Raw genomic sequence first — 21689 nt, 5'->3', positions numbered from 1 at the left:
CCCTCCTTAATAACCATCACCTATTTAACCATCCTCCCAACTTGGCTAGATTTCTTTTTAAACAAAGAGTTTGCTAATCTGTATCTCATTAATGAAAGAGGAAGACTGCTGGCTGCCCCCACAACAGTCACTGCTGATGCAGCCACATAAAAAGAGAAATAGTGATTACAGCATGGACTTCACCCAGAAGTTCCCACTGGCCTCCGAGGAAACAAGAGTAGTAGCTGAGAATGTGGCTAGGAAACTTACCAGAGGATTTGACTGCAAATTCAGGAGGGACCAAGGTGGTCTGTAACTCAGGACTCTAAGGATTACTGCCTCAGCCATGAACCTATTGGTAGGTATGCCTTAAGGAGATGTTAGATCTGTAAACCCCTCTCCACCACCCACTGTGGTCAGGGAGGACTACCAGGCCCTGAGTCTAGAGAGGATAGAGGAAGCTTGGAGGGATGGAACCAGACCAACCAACCACACCTCCGCAAGGCTGGGGTGTGGGGGACACTCTTTGTCCCAACACCCCAAATGCCCATATTCCATCATGGATCAAAGTGGGGAAAGGGGGAGGAAATCTGAAAAACTGCATCACACATAAGAATCTGATTTACCTAAAGAAACTGTTCAATTACTTAGACTAAGTTTATAGACTCAACTAAAAGCTAGAGTTATTCTTTTTTTCCCATTTCACCTAAAGGGACGGATAAGGAGTTCACAAGAAATGGCAAATTATAGAAAAGTAAGCTCGAGTTTCTGTACACATCTGTGTAATGGAAGTAAATTTGTACCCACTGCATACAGTTTTACAGATTGATCACAATTGGTCAGCATATTTGTGAAAAATGTGGAGCACATTAGATAATGACATTAAAGAAATATTTTAAAAAACAAATAGCCAATTCCATTAAAATAAAAGCACAGTTACCCACCCTTTGGTCCCACTCAGACTTCACCATTGTTAATAGGACTTTGGGGCTGCATTGCTCAGTCCTCCCACTCTACCAGACAAGCAGCTTCAGTAACCAGAGACTAATCCAATAAGAGGTAATCTGGGTTTCACAATGAGGACCATCCATCTTGCTCGTCCCCGACATTCTGATAATACCCAAATGCCTGTTTTTTGAACTCCCTCATTAATTTGAATGAGAAGATACTTTCTGTTTACTTAAGAAAGATACCAGTCATAGCTTTCGTTTCTTTGTTTTTAATTTCCTTTGTTTTTAATTCTTCCATGCATGAAGGATAAGAGGTCAGTGCCAATGATGTTCTGATTTCATTAAAAACAAAACAACAACAACAACAACAAAAGCGATGTGTGTGTATCCGTTTCCTAAGGCTATCCTAACAAATCACCACTGGGTGGCTTACTCAAAACAACAGAAATTTATTCTCTCACAGTTGTGGAAGCCAGAAGTCTGAAATCAAGGTGTTAACAGTGCAGATACCCTTTGGAGGCTCTGAGGGAATTCATTCTATGCCTCTCTCCTAACTTCTGGTGGTTGTAGGCAAACCTTGGCTTGTAAACACACCACTCCAATCTCTGCTTCCTTCATATGACATTCTCCCCTGTGTGACTCTGTGTGTCTTTTTCTTTTCTGTTACAGTTTTTAAAAAAAGATTTTATTTTTAATCTCTAGGGGCGTCTGGGTGGCTCAGTTGGTTAAATGGCTGCCTTCAGCTCAGGTCATGATCCCAGGGTCCTCAGATGGAGCACTGCATTCGGCTCCCTGCTCAGCAGGAAGCCTGCTTCTCCCTCTCCCACTCCCACTGATTGCATTCCCTCTCCTGCTGTGTGTCTCTCTCTGTCAAAGAAATAAATAAAATCTTTAAAAAAAAATGTAATCTCTACACCCAAAGTGGGGCTGGAGCTGAGATCAAGAGTCGCACACTCTACCAACTAAGCCAGCCAGGCACCCCCTTTCTGTCACTTCTAAGGATAACTGTCTTTGGATTGGGGGATCATCCTAATCCAGGATGATCTCATCTTGAGATCTTTTCCAATTACAAATGCAAAGATCCCTTTCCAAGTAAGGTTACATTCATAAGCAGAGGGAGTTAAAGCTTGGACTTATCTTTGGGGGAGACGCAAATCAACCTACTACAAAGCATTTTTAAACCTTTTAGGAAATAGGGATGTCAGTTTAAATATTAAGACCAGGACAATAAATTATTAAGTAAAGCAGCCAATCAGAATTACAGACATTTTAGATGTTAAGGGTTATTTTCAAAAGCCACAGCAACAATCTCTGAAGTCAGGGTGTCTCATAATTAGAATTAACATTTACGAGGAGTTTTGTGATACAAACTAGTATCTGCTTTTCTGGCTTTCTAGAAGACTAAACATTTTTCCTTATCTTATTGAGATTTCTTTTACATAATGATGAGGGTCTGTGGTTTTTCAAGACCAAGTCCTAGAAAGCCATTAGTTAGCAACAACAGGAAAAAATTAGGTATGAGAGTTCAAAACTTACCCTATGGAGGACAAAGGAGCAAAATAAAACAGACACATTTTTCTAATCTTAAACACCAACAATTTCATTCCAAATGTCTCCTGAGAGGCATACACCATATATAGGAAACCATTTTCATGCTTCTTACTTTTGCATACTTCAGAAATTGGCATGGATATGCTCACCGTGCTGTATCCATTCTTTACCAGGAAGAAGGCTTGATTGACATTGAACTGTAAGAGTCTTCTAATTATTTGGATGAGTTCATACATATTGACGTGATCAGGTGCAAGAAACTCAGCTTTATCCTGAGTTTTATTTCCTATCTCCTATTTTATCTCCTATCTCAGGATAGGAGACTGCTTCTCACCTTTGTATGGTTCTTCCCCACCCCCACCCCCCGCCGACCCCGACACTTGTATGGTACTATTATACTGGGACTTTCTATAGGACTTTCTAGGACTTTCTGTACCATACATTATATGGTACTGGGATTTTGGTGGGAGCTGCTTTTGGGTACTTCTGGCGTCTTTTATTCTTTGTTCGAAGGTGCAGCACCACTTGAAGTTTTCTCCAAGGTCTTGGCATGGTAGGTTGAGGTGGTGTGGCAGCAGTGGTGGCTCCGACTGCTTTGCAGCAACTTCTGCAAAGACTTAGTAAATAGCTACTATGTCCCTTTCTTCTCCTGGTTTTTCCTCCTTCAAATGTCCTTCTACTCTCTTTTAACTTTTCCTTTATTAGACCCTTCCCATATGAAGGCTACAAATGTACTTAAGACTCATTCATAAAAATAAAAGCATAAAACAGAAACAAAAACCCTCCTTTGTTTCCATATCTCCTTTTAGCCACTACTAGAATCATAGGATTGGTCAAGGGTTGGAGTTTCCTGCTTGCATTTGGCTTTTTAAAAAAGTGCACCAGAGCCCCTGGGGGCACTGTTAGTTAAGTGTCCAACTCTTGATTTAGACTCCGGTCATGATCTCAGGGTAGTGGGATCGAAACCTCCACTCTCATTGAGCTCCAAGCTCAGCACCGAGCCGGTTTGTCTCTCTCTCGGCTACTCCCCACCCACTGCTTGATGTGCGCATGCTCTCTCTCTTTCTCTCTCTCAAGTAAATAAATAAAATCTTCAAAAAAATGTGCATTGAAATTAGGGGTACTAGAGAGACACTGGTCCAGATTGCCTATTGTAAGAACCCTGTCTGGTCAGGGAAAGAAAATTAAATGACACAGAAATAATCTGTAGGTAGAGAGAATGTGGACATATTCAAAAATAGAAGAGCTGGATGAAGAGACAGTAATGGGAGAAAATGTTGCAAGAACTAGATAGATTGAAAGAAAGGTTGTAGTCAAACAATTAGATGAAAGCTTAAAACTTCTGATGATGAACAATTCTTGGTGAATGATCGAGGGTATGACCAAATGATCAAGGGATGGCCCAAACAAATTCAATGTCTCTAGAAATGAGGAGGCCAAGGAAGACCATTAGCTAAATTGTCCATATAGACATGAATGCCATGGAAAGCATGAAGTAATCAAAAAGACTGTAAGTCAGTTCCTCAAATCTAGGAATAAAGAAGAATACTCAAGGCAGAAGTCAGCAATATGGAAAAATAGAAGATTTTTCAGCTGGATGATACAAACTTCAAATAAAGTGGAGGTTTTACACAAGCAGGTATGGGTAATTACTTGGCAGTGTCATTGGGGAATTAGAACAACCAGTCTAGTTCTCAGCCCTAATGTGGGTGGGGCATAGAAGAATAACTACCACCATTGAAAGGGCAGCAGGCCTTGTGGTATCCTTGAGGAAGAGCTATTAGAGGAAAAGGCGACTTGAGGTAGGGAGAAGACCAGTTAGGAGACCCTTGCTTCATAGGGTTGAGAAAGGATGATGGCCTAACCTATGATAGCAGTGAGAATACAAAGAAGGAACTATGTCCTACAGATATAAAGGACATATATTGCTTTGATAACTAATTAAATGTGAAGAATAACTAAGAAGAATAAAGCACAAATATCAGGATTCTGTTTTGGGCAAATGGGTATGAATGAATGCACTCTTTACTGAAGCAGAGGGAGAAGCAGGTTTAAAAAAATAATGATGAGATCAGGTTTTGACCTCCTTGTCCCTCTGGAAATACCCTATAAGTAACCCAAATATATATTCTAGGCTCATGAATGAGATTAGGCTACAAAGCTGCATTTGAGAACCATCATTCCTGAAGGAAGTCAAGGACAAATAAGGGAAAGAGATCACTTAGGGAGAGTGTTTTGTTTTGTTTTGTTTTAAAGAATGAATAAATGAATGAATGAATGAATGAAAACTCTTTATATTTGTGGCTCTGTATTAATCTTTTTCCTCTTGGTCAGGAGTCCTGATTCGTTATTTTTGTTAAACTTGTTCCGCATCTCCCTCTTACAATTACTGAATGTCTCCATTGTGCGATTTTGTATTGTGAATACAAAAGTAAAAAGCATTGCTCTTTTGCTGCTGCTTCTCTAACCTCTCACTACTGCTCTCAGGTTCTTGCCCTTTTACCAACCTCCTAATTCTGTCATTACCTTCAATTATTTATGAGTATAAACTCCTTTTTCCACTAGAATACTCCCTAAGGGCAGAGACCCTGTGTTATTCTCTGCTGTATTCTAGACACTAAACAGTGCCTGAAACAGAGCAGACTCTCCAAAAATATTTACTAAGGTAATGAATGAAAAAGAACAAAGTTTAACATACAAGCTTGACAAAGTAAACTCTTATAAACCAATAAAACAACTAATACAAAAGTCATTACCATTCTGGTTAATTTATTTTTAATTTGTTAATTGAATTAATAAAGAAAAAATAGGCAAGCAGAAAATAATAGTTACTACATCTCACACCCATTAAAATGGCTATCAACAACAGCAATGACAACAAAACAGAAAACAGCAAGTGTGAGCACGGATGTGGAGAAATTGAGACCCTTATGCACTGTTGCTAAAATGTAAAATGGTGCAGCCACTGTGAAAAACAGTGTGATCCTTCCTCAAAAAAAATCTAAGCTACAATTACTCCCTGACTCAGCAATTCCACTTCTGGGTACATAGCTAAAAGAACTGAAAGCTGGGACTCAAACTGATAAGCAACAACCCTATTCATGGCAATATTATTCACAACAGCCAAAAGGTGGAAACAACCCAAGTGTACATAATGGATGAATGAACAAAGAAAATATGGCATATACATACAATAGGATATAATTCAGCCCTAAACTGGAAGGAAATTCTGATGTGCATGAATAAAACTGGAGGACATGTTATGTCACAAAACAAATATGAATTACACTGATTCCATTCACTGTACATAAAGTATCTCAAGTAGTTAAATTCCTAAAGACAGAAAGTAGAACAGTGGTTGCCAGCAGCTGGGAGGGCTGCGGTGGGATGAGGAGTTAATATTTAATGGGCACAGAGATTCCATTTTGCAAGACGGGCAGAGTTCTGGAGATGGATGTGGTCATAGTTACACAACAAAGGGAATGCACTTAATATTACTGGAGTGTACTTCCTAATACGGTTGAGATGGTACATTTTGTTGTATTTTACCACAATTTTTTAAAAATTAATTTCAGAGAGAAATTAGTCAGAGACTAGGCGCCAAACAAACAAACAAAAAAATTAAAACGCCTATGACTGAGTAACAACCGACATCAATCAAAACGCGTATAAGGAAGGAAGAAACTCAGTCCGCCCAGCCGCAAACCATTTTGACCACCAGGCCCTGGGAGCCAGACACCAAAGGCGGGGAAGTGCCAGGCCTGGGGCTCTGCGCAGGTGAAGCTCCGGGAGGCCGCTCCTTCAAGTAAGCCACCCGCGGCCTGGGCCGCCACTGCGCAGGCGCGTATGGCTGCTGCCGGGGCGCCTTTGGAACGTACCGGAAGTGACGTTTGTAACGCTGGGCCGGGTTCAAGGAAGATTCGGGTCCGTGATCAAGGCTGGGCCTGTGGTCCTGGGCCACTATGAGCTGCACCATCGAGAAGATCCTGACAGACGCCAAGACGCTGCTGGAGCGGCTGCGGGAACACGACGCGGCCGCAGAGTCGCTGGTGGATCAGTCCGCCGCGCTGCACCGGCGGGTGGCCGCTATGCGGGAGGCGGGGACGGCGCTTCCGGACCAGGTCGGGCAAAGGGTAGGGGTCCGTGCCCGCAGGATCTGTGCACCCGAGGGGTGGAGGGCGAAGCAACGTGGGAACTCGGGTTTAAGTCTATGCCTAGTCTCAGAGGGTGGCGGTGAGACCTTTTTGCGGGGTCGAGGTTGAGAATGCTGCCATGGAGCTCCGATTCCTGCTTCTTCGGTTGCATCCGCGGCTGTTTCCCTGTTAATGGCGCGCTTAGTCTGTCTCTGTTTGTTCAGTATCAGGGAGATGCATCCGATATAAAGGACATGTCCAAATTCAAACCTCACATTCTGCTGTCCCAAGAAAATACACAGATTAGAGACTTGCAGCAGGAAAACAGAGGTTAGTCAGGCCTTTTTGCGTAGTACGATTTTCTCATATCCAGTAATATTTCAAAAGCTTTTGCCTAACTATTCATCCTGTATGTATCTTAAGATTAGGACTTTTAAAAGCGTTATTCTGTGATGATCCCTGACAATAAAGTGTTACGTTACCCATTTTAAGCTCATCTGACTGATTTTGTATCTGTAGGCCGCTTTTCAAAAGGGGTGCTTAGTAGAGTTGAATTATTGCATGGCTTATTTATGTACCCCCTTATGGATATTTGCACAATAAAAGTGTTAATATACTCAAGGGCTTGAACTTTTTATGTTTAAATATTAATTGAAATACACACTAACGTTAAGATTGAAGAGATTTTTTTTTTTAAATGTTCTTGTGCAAGGTGGAAGAACTGAATTTTAGCTTCAGGGTGTATATTCTTAGGCTTGATGAGTACATTATTAATGATAGCAGTATGAAGTTATTTGTATATCACTTGACAGAGAACTTTCGCATATATCATCCCATTATATTCTTATGTCTTCATTTTGACGTAGATAAGTCTTAGGTACTTAATATGACAGTGCAGTTAAGAAATAGGCTCAGAGAAGGTAATGATTTTCGTAAGAATAGTAGTAAGCTTGTAACTTACTGAACTGAACTGAAACCCATGTCTTCTTATTGTACATCCCATGTTGTTTCTACCAGACTGTGCTGCCTCTGCCTGGAAAAAGTTATTTTTATCATAGACCTTAACCGTTGAGTTTTGTGGACTTAAACACTGAGTATAACTTTGCATTCACAGTATCTCATGAAGTGTCATAAAATTCCAACTGTTAAGAGTTTTGGCTTTGGGAGCTCTCTCTCAGACGTCACTGCCAAGTGATTTTATTTTTTTGATAGAGCTATGGGTTTCCTTGGAGGAACATCAGGATGCTTTGGAACTCATCATGAGCAAGTACCGGAAACAGATGTTACAATTAATGGTTGCCAAAAAGGCTGTGGATGCTGAACCAGTCCTGAAAGCTCACCAGTCTCACTCTGCAGTAAGAAACTTTGATGAATAACTTCTGAATGAATGGGATTAAAATCTTGAATTGTTTTAAATTGCTTGTTTTTTGAAGGAAATTAAGCTTGTTTATCACATTCACTGTTGATTTTGCAGCAGCTTTGGAAGGATATGAATAGAAAGAAGGGAGTAATGGGCAGCTCAGAAGCTTTTTTCTTTTAGTGGGACTAAGGTTCCTTACTCCTGTGTGCCCCAAGATCTCGATGAATGGATGCTTATGCAAACATAAGGCAAGGTAGTACTGATGGTGCTCAGTAAATACTTGGTTGGTTACAACTGTACTTCCACTAAACTATAAGCTCCTTGATTAAGGAGCATGGATTCTTCTCTTATCCCTAGCACAGTACCTGGCACATAGCAGGCGGTCAGTAAACCTTTATTAAAGTAAACTATATAGCATCATACTATGTTGTTAGAGAGAAATAATATTTAATATTTAAACAACAAAATATTAAAATAATAAAATAATATATAAAAATACATAATATAAAATATGTGTATAATATATGAAATAATAAATAATAAAAATATTAAATAATATTTAAATGATATTTTTAAAAATACGTGGCATAGTTTCTGTACTTCGGTTGCTTACGTTGTAATTTGGGAGACCCAATAATTGTGCTTATGTTTGTAGGGTGTTTAATAGGTATCATTGTACATTCATGTATATTATATCATTGAAACCAGGGTTGATAGATTGGCACCTCACTATTTGTTCTATGGAATTTATGAAAGATAAGTTTCATCTTAGATTCCTTTGAAGGCATTTTGTGGACTTAACAAAAGTCTTGGTGAGCAGGAATATTTTAAATATGTGACTAGCTCTCAAAGTAAATAAATAAATAAATAGCTCTCATCTGGAAGAGAAAAATAAACTATTTTCCGTAATGTGGAGAAAAGAACTTAAAAGATACAGTTTAGCTCACATGAGAAAGTTGGGAAGAGATATAACCAAGGATAAAGTAAGGTACCTTGGGATGTGGTAGGCTTCCTGCCAATTAAACTATTCAGCAGGTGGTTAGACTAGAATCAGTCTTTAAAACAAAGTGTGAATACCACAAGATAACTTTGTTATGGCTTTGCCTCTAAGGACTCAGATTATAGTGAAACTTCTACATAACTTCTATAGCATAGATTAAATGAACTTCTAACATTGTAATGCACGTATCCTCATGAACTTCATATCTGCAGAAAAAATAACTTTTTCACTTTTTTTTTCTTAATATCTTCACAGGAAATTGAGAGTCAGATTGACAGAATCTGTGAAATGGGAGAAGTGATGAGGAAAGCAGTTCAGATGGATGATGACCAATTTTGTAAGATTCAGGAAAAACTGGCCCAATTAGAGGTAAGATTGTTGCTATTATAGGTTCGCAATACTTAGGACGTTTTCTCAGAGTCTGGAAGGTAGGCCATTACTATCCTAGGCAGTGTATTGATGTTTTCTTTGTGTTCATGATTTAAAATGAAAACTTCTTCCAGGAGTATCCAGGTGTTTCAGTTGCTTGAGTGTCTGACTCTTGAGTTCAGCTCAGGTCATGATCCCAGGGTTGTGAAATGATCCCTGTGTTGGGCTCACTCAACTTCTTTCTGCTTGAGATCCTCTCCCTCTTCCTCTGCCCCTGCTGCTCCCCATTCTCTCTTTTTCTAAAAAATAAAATCTTAAAAGAAAATAAATCTTAAAACAACTCCTTCTCCATAACCTTTTCAGGAACATAAATGTAATCAGCAGCAAACAATGAAAATGCCAACTATGTCTTGGCTAGAAATGGAAATAATTGTCATATTAAGAGGTTAGAGACAGTGGAAGAAACAAATTACATGTGAGCTAAAATCCCTCCAGGGAACGCCTGGGTGGTTCAGTTAAGCATCTGCCTCCAGTTCGGGTCATGATCCCAGGGTCCTGGGAGCAGGTACTGCATCAGGCTCCTTGCTCAGCAGGGAACCTAGTGCTCCCCCTGCTTGTGCACGCTCACTCTCTCCCCCTCTCTGTCTGACAAATTAATCTTCAAAAAATAAAATACAAAAAAATTTTTAAAAATTAAAAATAAATCCCTCCTGTCGTAAAAGGAAGTCGAAATTGATGATCAAAAAATAGCAATACAGCCATATTAATAATTATTGATCATTCCTCTATGAATCATAGAAGTACCAAAAGAAAGAGATAAAAATATTAAAAGTGGTTACCTTTGGGGAACAAGGCCTGCCACTTATTTTATAAACCTTATGGTCTTCATTTTTTAAAAGTTATTTTCATGTAATTTTTTTCATTATCATAGTATTTTACAAAAAAAAAAAAAGCATGGGGGTATTAGTATGCTCATAAAATTATTAAGAAAACACATTAAAATAGGTGGTTTGAATGTTGCTTAATTACCAGGTACTATCATGGACCCTTTGAGAAATACCAGAGGAAAAAAGATAGGATATCCCTGAGTATTGTGAAAGGAATAAGACTGATATGATATGAAATGCTTCATACATGCTAGGGGAGATGCACAGTACTAAGGAAAGCACTTTATATGGTAGATGATTTAATGACCATGGGCCCAGACTCTTGGTGAAACGTGAAGATGCTATGGTTTATCAGAATTTCCTACAGAGAGAATAAAGATGAAAAGTGCATGTTGCCCTACCTGGAAATCAAAGGGAGTGACAAAGGTCTCAAATAGGAATTAGGAGTTAGTTAAAATGATAGGATGACTTTATCTGCACTATCCCTGATTTACTCAGATATAGAAATAGCCCTGAGGAAATATGGGACAAATTTTATTAAATATTTTAAGTGGAAAGGACACAAGCATCAGATTGAAACCCCAGGAATACCACATCCAAGTTGTCTGAGTTTGGACAAGTTTTTGGACTTTTGTGGGCCACAGTGTCCTCATCTTAAAGAGAACATGGATGTGAGCAATGGTACCTGCCCTATGGGTTGTTCTGAGGTGTACATATGTACATCTTACATATGTAAGACACCCAGTGGTACCTGATCTCCCCAGTGAGTAGTTTCTTTCCCCTTTCTTTCCTTTCTCTAGAACATCCAGGAGAGAAGACTGAGCAGAGTCAAGATATTTTTAGGAATTTAAAAGGCACAGGGCATATTCAATTACTCAGGAAATGTATGTTAAATGATGAATAATTAGTGTTTTAGGAAATTCTCAATTACTTTCTTTCCATAAAACATTTAGAATTAAAACACTTTCTGTTCCTGGTCTAAAACAGTGTATTCTGATGTAGTTTGACAGTCAAAATACTTGATATAAACAAACCTTTTTTTTTTTTTCCAGCTTGAAAATAAAGAACTTCGAGAATTATTGTCCATCAGCAGTGAGTCTCTTCAGGTCAGGAAGGAAAACTCAGTGGACACTGCTTCCCAAGCCATCAAATAACTCAACTTCTGAATGACAGCTGGAGATTGTTAATCAAGGAAGGAAATTATCTTTCTATTTGAGTATTGTCCATTTAGTGTCTTGCCTCAGACTTGATTTAATGTTTATTAAAGGTATCAGGTGGCAGTTTAGAATTCGCAGTCAAATTGGCTGTCCACAAAATGGTTTTTGGGTGTGTTCGTGAAATACACACTGAGTTTCACCATTCCTTTCTCTAAGAGACCTATTTTTACTTTTCAGTTCTGGGACCTCAATTTATTATCGATTCCTTTTTGTTTCTTCACATCTGTCAGACTTAGAGCCTTTTATTATAAGCCAGCAATCTTTATTTTATATAGGATTATAAATTACACTTCTAAAAAAATTTTAAGAGATTAGCTTTTTAAATTATTTGGCACAAATCTAGATTTTTTTCCCCATTTTTAAAAAGTAATACAATTCCACACAACTAGATTGGCAGATTGTCTGATTTGTGATGTCATTCACCTCCTATGAAGTTTTAAGTCTCTCTGGTGCTAAGAGTTGGCACTTTATGATCTGGTGTCTTTACTCTTAATTTGAGAGAACCTACTGCTAGTTCCCAAGAAGCATACTTGAAAATAGGTAACTGGAGAGTCATCATATTGTTCAAAGAACCCTGGGAAATTTGTCCTTTGTGTGACATACACATGTACTCTTCGTTCAGATGCTGAAGGAGCTGTTATTTATTCTGTTAGATATTAATAGTCAACTTTTCAATATTGTCCTCCTAGGTAATCTTCAACTTGGATGGTTTACTCAGTTGAAGAGCATAAAATGGTCTTCTCACATTGTAGTTTTTAGGTACTACATTCTATTTAATTTATATATAACTTTTGTTTCATAGTTAAGAACCATCACTCACTTAGATGTCTTTCATTACTAGTACTGCTAGTTGGCTTTCTTTTTAGATCCATTTATCATGAGGAAGCAAAATTTTATCACTCAATGAGAGTTACTACATTTGTTGTGCTGTGAGGACAACAAAGCAGTGTTGAGATTCAAATGCTGAGCGGTCAGCCAGACTTACTCATCAACTCACTTGCCTATCACAGTTTAGTTACATACCAAATTTACAAATTGCTTCATGTTACACTATCAACTCGGGTTTGCCCAAAAATAATTGAAATAATGAATCCCAAACCTGTCCATATTTTCCAGTAGTACTGAGCACCATACTGACAGGAGACACAGTATTTAAGAGTTTTTTGTTAGTACTTTGCGTGATGTAAAATTTCTTTTGTACTGCCATAAAGACTTAACTCCAGTTAAAACAATAAAACATCACGAAGATACCCTAAAAGCATCTGACCCCACTAACTTGGCCTATTGTGGTCTTTAATGATTAGGTGTATGTCATTTAGAAACTCAAATTTCTATTCAAAGTCCTTCATAGAATTTGAAAAATACTTCCACCCTCAATGTAGGCATTTTTATCTTATTTCCCAACAGGAAGTAAAACTTTAGTCCAGCCATTTGGCTTGAAGTATATGCCCTAAGTGCCACTTTGTGTCCCATGGTTCCACTCAGGAAGCAGGTACCCCTACGTGATATATCAGCTGCCATGGCCAATTTGCAGTAAAAATGATAAAGTCATCAAATGGCCCATTAAAGTATGAGATGGTGTCTCTTTATCTGCCTTATGTTCCTTTAAAGTTGTTTACATCTTGGATATCAGGATAAATCTATGTTAACTTTTCCCCCTGCCAAATCAAAAGCTTGAAGTTTGAGTGAAAGAGCTCTCAGTGCCCTACAAAATGTATATTTTGGCTGGTGTTAATACAAATACAGCATTTCTAATAAAAATATTTTAAGAATAATAGTTAAGTTTTACTCAGTAATGAGTCTAATTATTAGGAAATACAAAGGTTTCTTTTTTACATATCTAGCAACCTGTTAAATAAACAGGGCTTTTCATAAGTATTTTATAATTAGCATAATGTAGTCGGCAGTATAACTCTACAAATAGCTGTTTCTAAAATGGTTTTAGAGATTTCTTCATGATTAAGAATCCAAAATTATACAATTAGAAATCATATAAAGTTAAAACAGAGTTTGGAAGTACCTTGAAAAATGCTTAAGTAGTACCCATTTTTACCTTAATAATACCTTATTTCGGTGTTCCTCAAAATGGTTGGCTGACTACTGGAACAGAAATCTGGGAATGGGATCCAGGAATTTGTGCTTTAATAATTGTCCCTGATAACTTCTAAGGATACTATTTTGAAAATCTAGTCTACTATGTACCAGACACTTCATTTGGAGTTATGAATGAAAAAAAGGTAGGGGAAAAACCTTGACACTTTCAGAAGAAAAATTCGGTAGAAAAGACCTATAATTACAGTGCAGTGATACATCTAATATGAGGGTGTACAGGACAAAGAGGAGAAAGCTTGGTGCTTTCTAGTTATCATATAATCTCCATTTCAACTGTACCTCGTTTTACACATACTCAGGCACAAGGAGGTTATGCTACATATCTAAACAAGATTCCACCCCGCAGAGACTGTAAAACATAATCTTAACCACTAAGTTAAATGCCAAATACTGGTGGGAATTCAAGTGGTTCTTGATTAGTAAAAACTACTTTTAGTAATAGTGCAAAGGAAACACCACAGCCCATATATTAGGAAATAGGAATTCAATAAATGGAGTCATAATGAGACATATTTGTCATCTCTTTTCTAGAATGATGTAGCTGAAAGCTTGTATGCATGCAACTGACACAATGTTTCATCAGTGGTCTTACCTATGTATGGAAAAGTGCAGTTCTGTCTTTGAAATCTGCTTCCTTAGCATGTATGGCTTTTCATCTTTCATGTTCTTGTGATTGCAAGAGGTTGGTGCTGTGCCAGGTGTCTTGGCCATATTGAAGGCAGACAGAAAGAGAGAAATGGCCTATGTCAATGTGTGTATCCTCTTTTATGAAGAAAAGCAAATCTTTCCCAGAAATTCCAGACAGATTTACCTGTCTCACTTGCCTGCCTCTTTAAATGGTTACTTCTGCCTGCAAGGACTGGGTACATAGTTGCCTCAAATAAAATCAGTATTCTATTATCAAGGAGGAAAGAGTATTGAGAAAGCAATTAACGATGTCCAACAAGTCCTTTTACATTGAATAGTTTTAACAAGTGAAAACATTAGCTGAAGGTGTTGGTGTTAGGTAGCCAAGAGAATGAGCTGGAATGGCAGAAAACTGTCATTTCTTTTTTGGCTGCCCAGTATCCTTATTCCTATCCTTTTAGGGAATCCCTCACCTAATGAGGCAAAGCCTTCCTCCCTCCTAAGAAATTTGAAAGTGTCAGATAAAGGTTTTCCCAGTCTCTTTTGCAGCTAAGGAAGATGCATCTGTCTTAAAACTCTAAAGTTAGGCAAAAAAGCAGGAAACTATAGAATTTGAGTAAAGGCCTACAACACTGGCTACCATATGCAGTTCCCCAGAGGAGCTGCAAAAGTGGCTTGAATAACATTCAGTAACCAGTGTCAGCGAAGTCAGGGGTGTAAGCTGCTGTGTCCCTGCCACACAGTGGGATCTTCACTGAAGCAATTATCTGAAGTGAATAGAGGCTCTGTAGCCTCTAATTCTAGTTTTTCTGGCTGTCTTAGTGATCCTGAAGATTGCTTATTAGCGTTTCAATAAAATCACTTTTTGTTAAAGTTAACCTGAATTGCCTATAATTAAGAATGCTAATTGATAAAATAAGCAGTTTTTAAAATAACCATGCCAGGGGCACCTAGGTGGCTCAGTTAAGTGCCCAACTCTTGATCTCAGCTCCTGTCTTGATTTCAGGGTTATGAGTTAATCCCTGTGTTTGGTTCCAGACTGGGTGTGGAGACTACTTAAAAACAAATAAACAAAAAAAAACCATGCAAATATAAATTTTGCAACACTGTATACATAGTGTTGTACTTACATTTTAATGTTTGACACATAAAAGGATGTGTAACATGCAATAGATTTTCAAACATAATCACTTGTTACCTAAGAATTAGAACATTACCCACAATTTGCATTTATCTATTTGAGCTCCTCTCCTGTCTCTCCCCACCCCGCTACTCCCTCTTCTTGATAGTTCTCTCACATGGGAAAAGACCTAAAATACGTATGTATCCCTAAAGTGCCATTTTTTAGTTTTGTTCCTTTTTGAGCTTCACAAAAATGGTATCATATTTTACATAGACTATGGAGATCTGGCTTTTTTCACTCAACATTGTTTCTAAGATCCTTTTGTACATAGCTGTCATTTATTTGCACTGATGTACAATATTTCATTGTGTAACTATGTCATAGATTGTGAAAATACATATATAATAGTATAGTTATGCATTTTTAAATCCTAGTATCTGACTTCCTTATTTCTAATTCTCCATCTACCTCATTTAGATTAAATATATTTCACAATAAGCGGTCATATTGCACATTTTTCAGTTGTTTCACTTGCAATTGTCTCAGCAACCTTCAGAGGGAATTAAGGACTATTATCTGCTAATATGATGGAAAGCAGATCATGTTTTTTCTTTTGTTACAAAGAATCCTAAAGAGGAGGCAGAACCTTCAGAGCTTCTGAATGAACTACAATTCACTCAAAATTTGATCTAGCCTCCTAAAAATACACAAAAAATTGATGGAAGTGGTCTTCTGTATGTTATTGATCCTAAGATTCATTTTTATTTCCTATTTTAACATCTCTAAAATTGGGATAGGTCTAATACATGTAGGGGTTTGTAGTGTAGTTGATTCTAAGCATAAGCAAAATTAGCCATGTTCCTGATGGCATGGACTGGCCAAAGGTAAGTTCTTGGTATTCTGATCAAGAAACCATTTTAAGGGGTGCCTGGGTGGCTCAGTCGGTTAAGTGTCTGCCTTTGACTCAAGTCATGATCCCAGGGTCTGGAATGGAGCCCCACATCAGGCTCCTTGCTCAGCAGGGAGCCTGCTTTTCTTGTTCCCTCTGCTGCTCCCCTTGCTTGTACTCTTTCCTCTCAATCTCTGTCAAATAAGTAAATAAAATCTTTTAAAAACTTTTTTTAAGCACTATTCAAAAAGGGAATAGGGGTTTAGGTGTTGTTTATGAACTTTGCATTCATGTGAACCTTCCTGTAGGATCAGGAGAGTGCCAGCACAAGAACTTGGAGTATGGCTGTATTAATTCTCTATTATAGCCATATAACAGATTACCGCACATTTACTACTTTAAAGCAATGCTCATTTATTCTCTTACGATTCTGTAGGTTAGAAGTCCATGCAGGGTTTAACAAGGTTCCCATTTAATGATCTCACAAGACTGAAATCAAGCTGTCAGCATAGGCTAGCATCTCATTTGAGGCTCTGGGCCCTCTCCCAAGTTCACATGGTTGTTGGCAAAATTCCTTTCTGTGCAGGTGTACAACTCCTAGGACTTTAAGGCCAATAGAAGTTCCGACTCCCTTTATAGACTCCACTTATAAATGCTCACCTGAGGAGTGCCTGGGTGGCTCAGTCCATTAAGCAACTGACTCAATTTTGGGTCAGGTCATAATCTCAGGGTCCTGAGATTGAACCCTGTGTTGGGTTCCACGCTCAGCTCGGGCTGTTTGAGAGTCCCTCCCCCTCTGTTCTCCCTCACACCCTCTCACTCCTCTAAGAATAAATAAATAAAAATCTTGAAAATAAAAAAATAAAAGCTCACCAGGCCTAACCAAAAGAATCTTCAGCTTGATTAACCCAACTAATTAGAGAGCTTAATTACAACTGCAGTAATCTCTTCTCCACAAAGGAGATACGACTATCTTCTAATATCCACAGGTTCAGCCCATGCTCAAGGGCAGGTGATTATACACAGCATGTACAGAGGTGGTGGGATTCTTGGCAGCCATCTTAGAATTCCGCTGACCACAAGGCTTTTAGCAGCTTGGAATAAAATCCTAGACAGCAACGACACACTCTTATGAAATTCTGCATTACCAGTATTCTTGATGACCCAAGAATGATTCTGTGAGGAAAACCTGTACATCTATGAGCCAAAAAGATTCAGCAAGATCTATCAACGTATGTCAAAATCAGTGAACCAAAGTTTAGCAGAAAAAGGTATTTTCCTAGTCCTTGTTAGTTTCCTAGAGTTACCATAATAGGTTAATACAAATGGATGGCTTAAAACAATAGAAATTTATTCTCACAGTTCTGATGGCTAAAAGTCTGAAATTAAGGTGTTGACATGGTTGGTTCCTTCAGTTTCTGCCAATCCTTGGCATTCCTTGGCTTCTAGATATAGTATGGCAATTTCTGCTTCAGTCTTTCTGTGGTATTCTCCCTGTATGTTTGTGTCTGTGTCCAAATTCCCCTCTTTGAAGAATACCAGTCATTGGATTAGTGTTTACTGTAATTCATTATGACTTTATCTTAATTTGATTATATCTGCAAAGACCCTATTCCCAAAAAGGCCACATTCTGAGCTTCTGAAAAGACTTCAATTTTGAGAGGAAAAATTAAGTATAGTCCCAAAGCATCTTCTCCCGCTCCCCCCCCCCAAAAACATTTAGTAATTATAAAGGAAAAATTAAAATTTTACTATGATAATCCTGGCCGACTCCACTTTAACCAACTGATTAAGGTAAACATCACTAATAATACATTTCAACATTTTATGCCCCCTGGTATGATGCAGTGAGAAGGGTACATAATCTAAACAATGTTTCAAGGAAAACATCAGATAAAAACAAGTAGAACGATGTTTACAAAATAACTGATCAATGTTTAAAGTATCCAGGTCATGAAAGATAAGAAACTTTCATAGAATGGAGGAGAGTAAGGAGACATAACGGCTAAATGCAGGGTGGGATTCTGGATTTGATTCTGGAAACGAAAATGGATATTAGGGGAAAAACTGACAAAACCTGAATAAATTTTGTAGTTTAGTTAATATTGTGTCAAGGTTAATTTCCTAGTTCAGAAAATTGTTCTATGGTTAGGTAACCTTAACATAATGGGAAACTGGGTGAAGGGTTTGTGAGAACTTTCTACATAATTTTTCTAATTCTTTTGTAAGTCTACAGTTAACTCAACCGAGACATCTGGGTGACTCAGGCGGTTAAGTGTCTACCTTCCATTCAGGTCATGATCTCAAGATCCTGGGATTGAGCCATAGGTTGGGCTCCCTGCTCAGCAGGGAGCCTCCTTCAGCCTCTGCCTACTGCTCCCCCTGCTTGTGCTTGCTTACTCTCTCTCTCTCTGCCAAATAAATAAAATAAAATCTTTAGAGAATAAAATAAAATAATCTCAAAAAATTCATATTCCCCTGATTACTAATGAGGCTAAGCATAATTTCAAATGCTTATTTGCCTACACATTTTTTAAATTTTTTAAAATTTTACTTTTTTAAAATTAAAAAAAATTTTTTTATTTATTTGAGAGAGAGAGCATGAGAAGGGGATGGGACGGAAGGAGAGGGAGAAGTAAGCTCCCTACTGAGCAGGGAGCCCAATACAGGGCTCAATCCCAGGGCCCCAGGACCATGACCTAAGCCGAAGGCAAATGCTTAACAGTAAGCCACCCAGGCACTGCTATATAGTTTTTTTTTAATGAGGACATTCAAGTGATTTCCCCCATTTCTTTTCCTTGACTTTTTCTTATTTATATGTATGAATATATACTCATGATACTAATACATGGTCAGTTTTACATGTTGCAAACATATATTCTCCTAATTTGTTGATTTTAAATTTTTAAAATTTTTTTTAAAATTTTAAAATTTTTTTAAATTAAAAAAATTTAAATTTGTTGATCAATGACTATATAATCAAATTTATTACTACAAAGAAAGAGACTCAAAAGAGTTAGGCTTTGTGAAGAAGTTTTAGGAATACCTTCACCAATTTACTTTGCTTATTTTTTTACTTTATATACACATAAGAGTGATACATGATAAAAATATTTTTAAACTTTGTTTAGACCTAAAGTACATCTAAATAAGTTTTAAACAGCTCCATTAATAAATATAAAAATTCTAAGTAATAACAATGTTACGTCAGGGTGAAAAGAGCAACATATTTTCTTCTTGCTGGTGTACAAATAATGATGTATCATACAATCAGTACTGTCTTAGATTTAATGAAATATATAACTCATTCATTCGATGACTATTTACTTAAATATTAAGTACTTACTGTTATATTAGTCCCTGTCCTAGGGTTAGGGGATGCAATGATGAACCAGAGAACTGACGCTTGGACTATTGTTGAGGAAGAAGAGGAATAAAAAAATTCATAAATGTGTTAATTTTGGATAACAACACATTATGAAAACAATAAAACAAGTTAATGTTATAGAAAGTGATGGCAATAGTGCATATTTTTACTTTAGAGAAGATCTTTGTAAGGCCATAACATTTTGAGCTAAAATCTGAATGATGAGAAACTGTCAAAAAGTGATGGTTGGGGTTGGTGGTGGGGCACCTGGTTGGTTCGGTTGGTTGAGCATTAATCAGGCTCTTGGTTTCTGCTCAGGTCATGATCTCGGGGCCTGGAATTGAGCTCCATGTTGGCCTCCATGCTCAGCAGGGCATCTGCTTCAGGATTCTCTCCCCCTTCCTCTGCCCCTCCCACCCTGAGTATGCACATGTGTACGTGCACTCTCTCGCTCTCTCTCTCTCTCAAATGAATAAAATAAATCTTTATAAAGCGTGATGATTTGGGGAAAGAGAATTCCAGATGGAGGCAACAGTAAATGCAAGAGTTCTGAGTAGGAAGAAATCTACAATGTTGGAAGAACCAAAACAGCAATGGAATTGAATCGCGGTGAACTGGATGTTAGAGATTTAGTGGGAAGTAGGTCATTTAGGGCTCTGTAGGCCATGGTAAAATAGTTTGGATTTTAGTTTAAGTGCAGTTGGTTTTCATTTGGCTCTAATTTAAGTTTGGTTAACAATATGCTTTTGCTCCACCTTTCCCTTTGGTTAACTGATTCCCAAAGCTAAAGTGTTATGGTGACTACCTTTATAATGCAGCAGCTTAGTGAATCCACATAATTCTTGCCTTCAGTGCAACATTGACACTTTAAAGGAAAGCATAGAGTTTTTGCACTATTCTTATTTAGATTCTAACATTTTATTACATATTTCTTATTTTTATTTACATAATGCATTTGAACTGTTGGGGGCTTGTTAATGAATAAAAAATTTTGGAATGCAGGATTCTAGGATTAAATCTTAATTGTCTCTTAATAATAAGAAATGATGAGGGGTGCCTGGGTGATTCAGTCGTTAAGTGTCTTCCTTTGGCTAGGGTCCTGATCCCAGGACCCTGGGATAGAGCCCTGCATTGGGCTTCCTGCTCTGCAGGGAGCCTGCTTCTCCCTCTCCCACACCCCCTGCTTGTGTTCCCTGTCTCGCTGTGTCTCTCTCTGTCCAATAAATAAATAAAATCTTGAAGAAGAAGAAGAAGGAGGAGGAGGAGGAGAAGAAATGATTATTCTTTATGAAAGTTGCTGCTCTAAATGGTGTTTTTCTGTTCTGAAATCTTGAATATGGATCCCCTTACTATCCACTATTACCAAAATTTTATAAAAGAAGTTCCCTTTACCTTCCCTAAATAGGAAGGACATAATGTCAGAATAAAGAGTCCAAATCTTGAATAAATTTAGCCTTATTTTATTAAAAAATCTCCACACTGACCTAATTTTTCTCATTTCATAGAGAACTTAGAAAAGTCTCATCCTATACAGTTCCCATCACTGCTCAAGAAAACTTTACAAATGTGTAAAGGATGGTTACTTTTGTTTGTCAAATATACAAGAGATAAGTGCTTATTGATATTCGTAGAGAGATTAAGAAAAACAATCATAATCGATTTCATTGCCTCTATGTTTCTCAGAGAAGAAAAACTAATATGATAAATACCAAAAATAATATATACTTTTTTTTGCTTCATGTTATTCCTTAATACACTTGATCTTAGCCAAAAGGCCAAGAAGCAATCACATTACTCCTTAATAGACTATCTCCTCAAAATCCATGACTACCCCATTATATAGGAAAAAGTTTACCGAGTGATTTCACAAGTTTCTGCTTTAACTTCTGTTTTAAAAAATAAACCTAGGGGTGCCTAGGTGGCTCAGTGGGTTAAGCCTCTGCCTTTGGTTCAGGTCATGATCTCAGGGTCCTGGGATGGAGGCCTGCATCCAGCTCTCTGCTCAGCAGAGAGCCTGCTTCCCCCTCTATCTCTGCCTGCTGCTCTGCCTACTTGTGATCTGTCTCTCTGTGTCAAATAAATAAATAAAATCTTTTATTTAAAAAAGTGATCACTATACATTTTT

General features: G+C 37.8%; 2 protein-coding genes and 1 pseudogene across 3 annotated transcripts in view; 1 reads left to right on the top strand and 2 right to left on the bottom strand.

Moving 5' to 3' along the window:
* LOC131809192 (bile acid receptor-like) overlaps positions 1-6447 on the bottom strand; it is a 61071-nt gene extending 54624 nt beyond the window's left edge. Inside the window, exon 1 of the mRNA XM_059135954.1 lies at positions 6359-6447. The gene's annotated coding sequence lies outside the window, so the exon portion shown is untranslated. The remainder of the gene's footprint in view (positions 1-6358) is intronic.
* On the top strand, positions 6206-15063 carry SIKE1 (suppressor of IKBKE 1). Of its 2 annotated transcripts, none has more exons than XM_059135955.1 (5): positions 6206-6613; positions 6838-6943; positions 7826-7968; positions 9229-9342; positions 11282-15063. In XM_059135955.1, the coding sequence occupies exons 1-5, from the start codon at positions 6443-6445 to the stop codon at positions 11381-11383; spliced, it is 636 nt and encodes a 211-aa protein (XP_058991938.1). In that variant the 5' UTR covers positions 6206-6442; the 3' UTR covers positions 11384-15063. The 2 variants fall into 2 exon arrangements, with proteins under 2 accessions (XP_058991938.1, XP_058991939.1); XM_059135956.1 differs by having other exon boundaries at positions 6221-6601.
* Positions 15064-21260: 6197 nt separating this feature from the next.
* LOC131810740 (U2 spliceosomal RNA) lies at positions 21261-21351 on the bottom strand (annotated as a pseudogene).
* Positions 21352-21689: the final 338 nt, after the last annotated feature.

This window comes from Mustela lutreola, chromosome 10, assembly GCF_030435805.1.
Source record: "Mustela lutreola isolate mMusLut2 chromosome 10, mMusLut2.pri, whole genome shotgun sequence".
NCBI classification, from domain to species: Eukaryota; Metazoa; Chordata; class Mammalia; order Carnivora; family Mustelidae; genus Mustela; species Mustela lutreola.
The sequence above is the reverse complement of the archived record's forward strand: the minus strand, read 5'-3'. Positions and strand labels throughout refer to the sequence as shown.

Coding starts and splice junctions, on each gene's coding strand:
- SIKE1 (XM_059135955.1), top strand. CDS start 6,443: ATGAGCTGCACCATCGAGAAGATCCTGACAGACGCCAAGACGCTGCTG. Junction 6,944..7,825: donor CTTGCAGCAGGAAAACAGAG/GTTAGTCAGGCC, acceptor TTTTTTTGATAG/AGCTATGGGTTTCCTTGGAG. Junction 9,343..11,281: donor AAAAACTGGCCCAATTAGAG/GTAAGATTGTTG, acceptor TTTTTTTTCCAG/CTTGAAAATAAAGAACTTCG.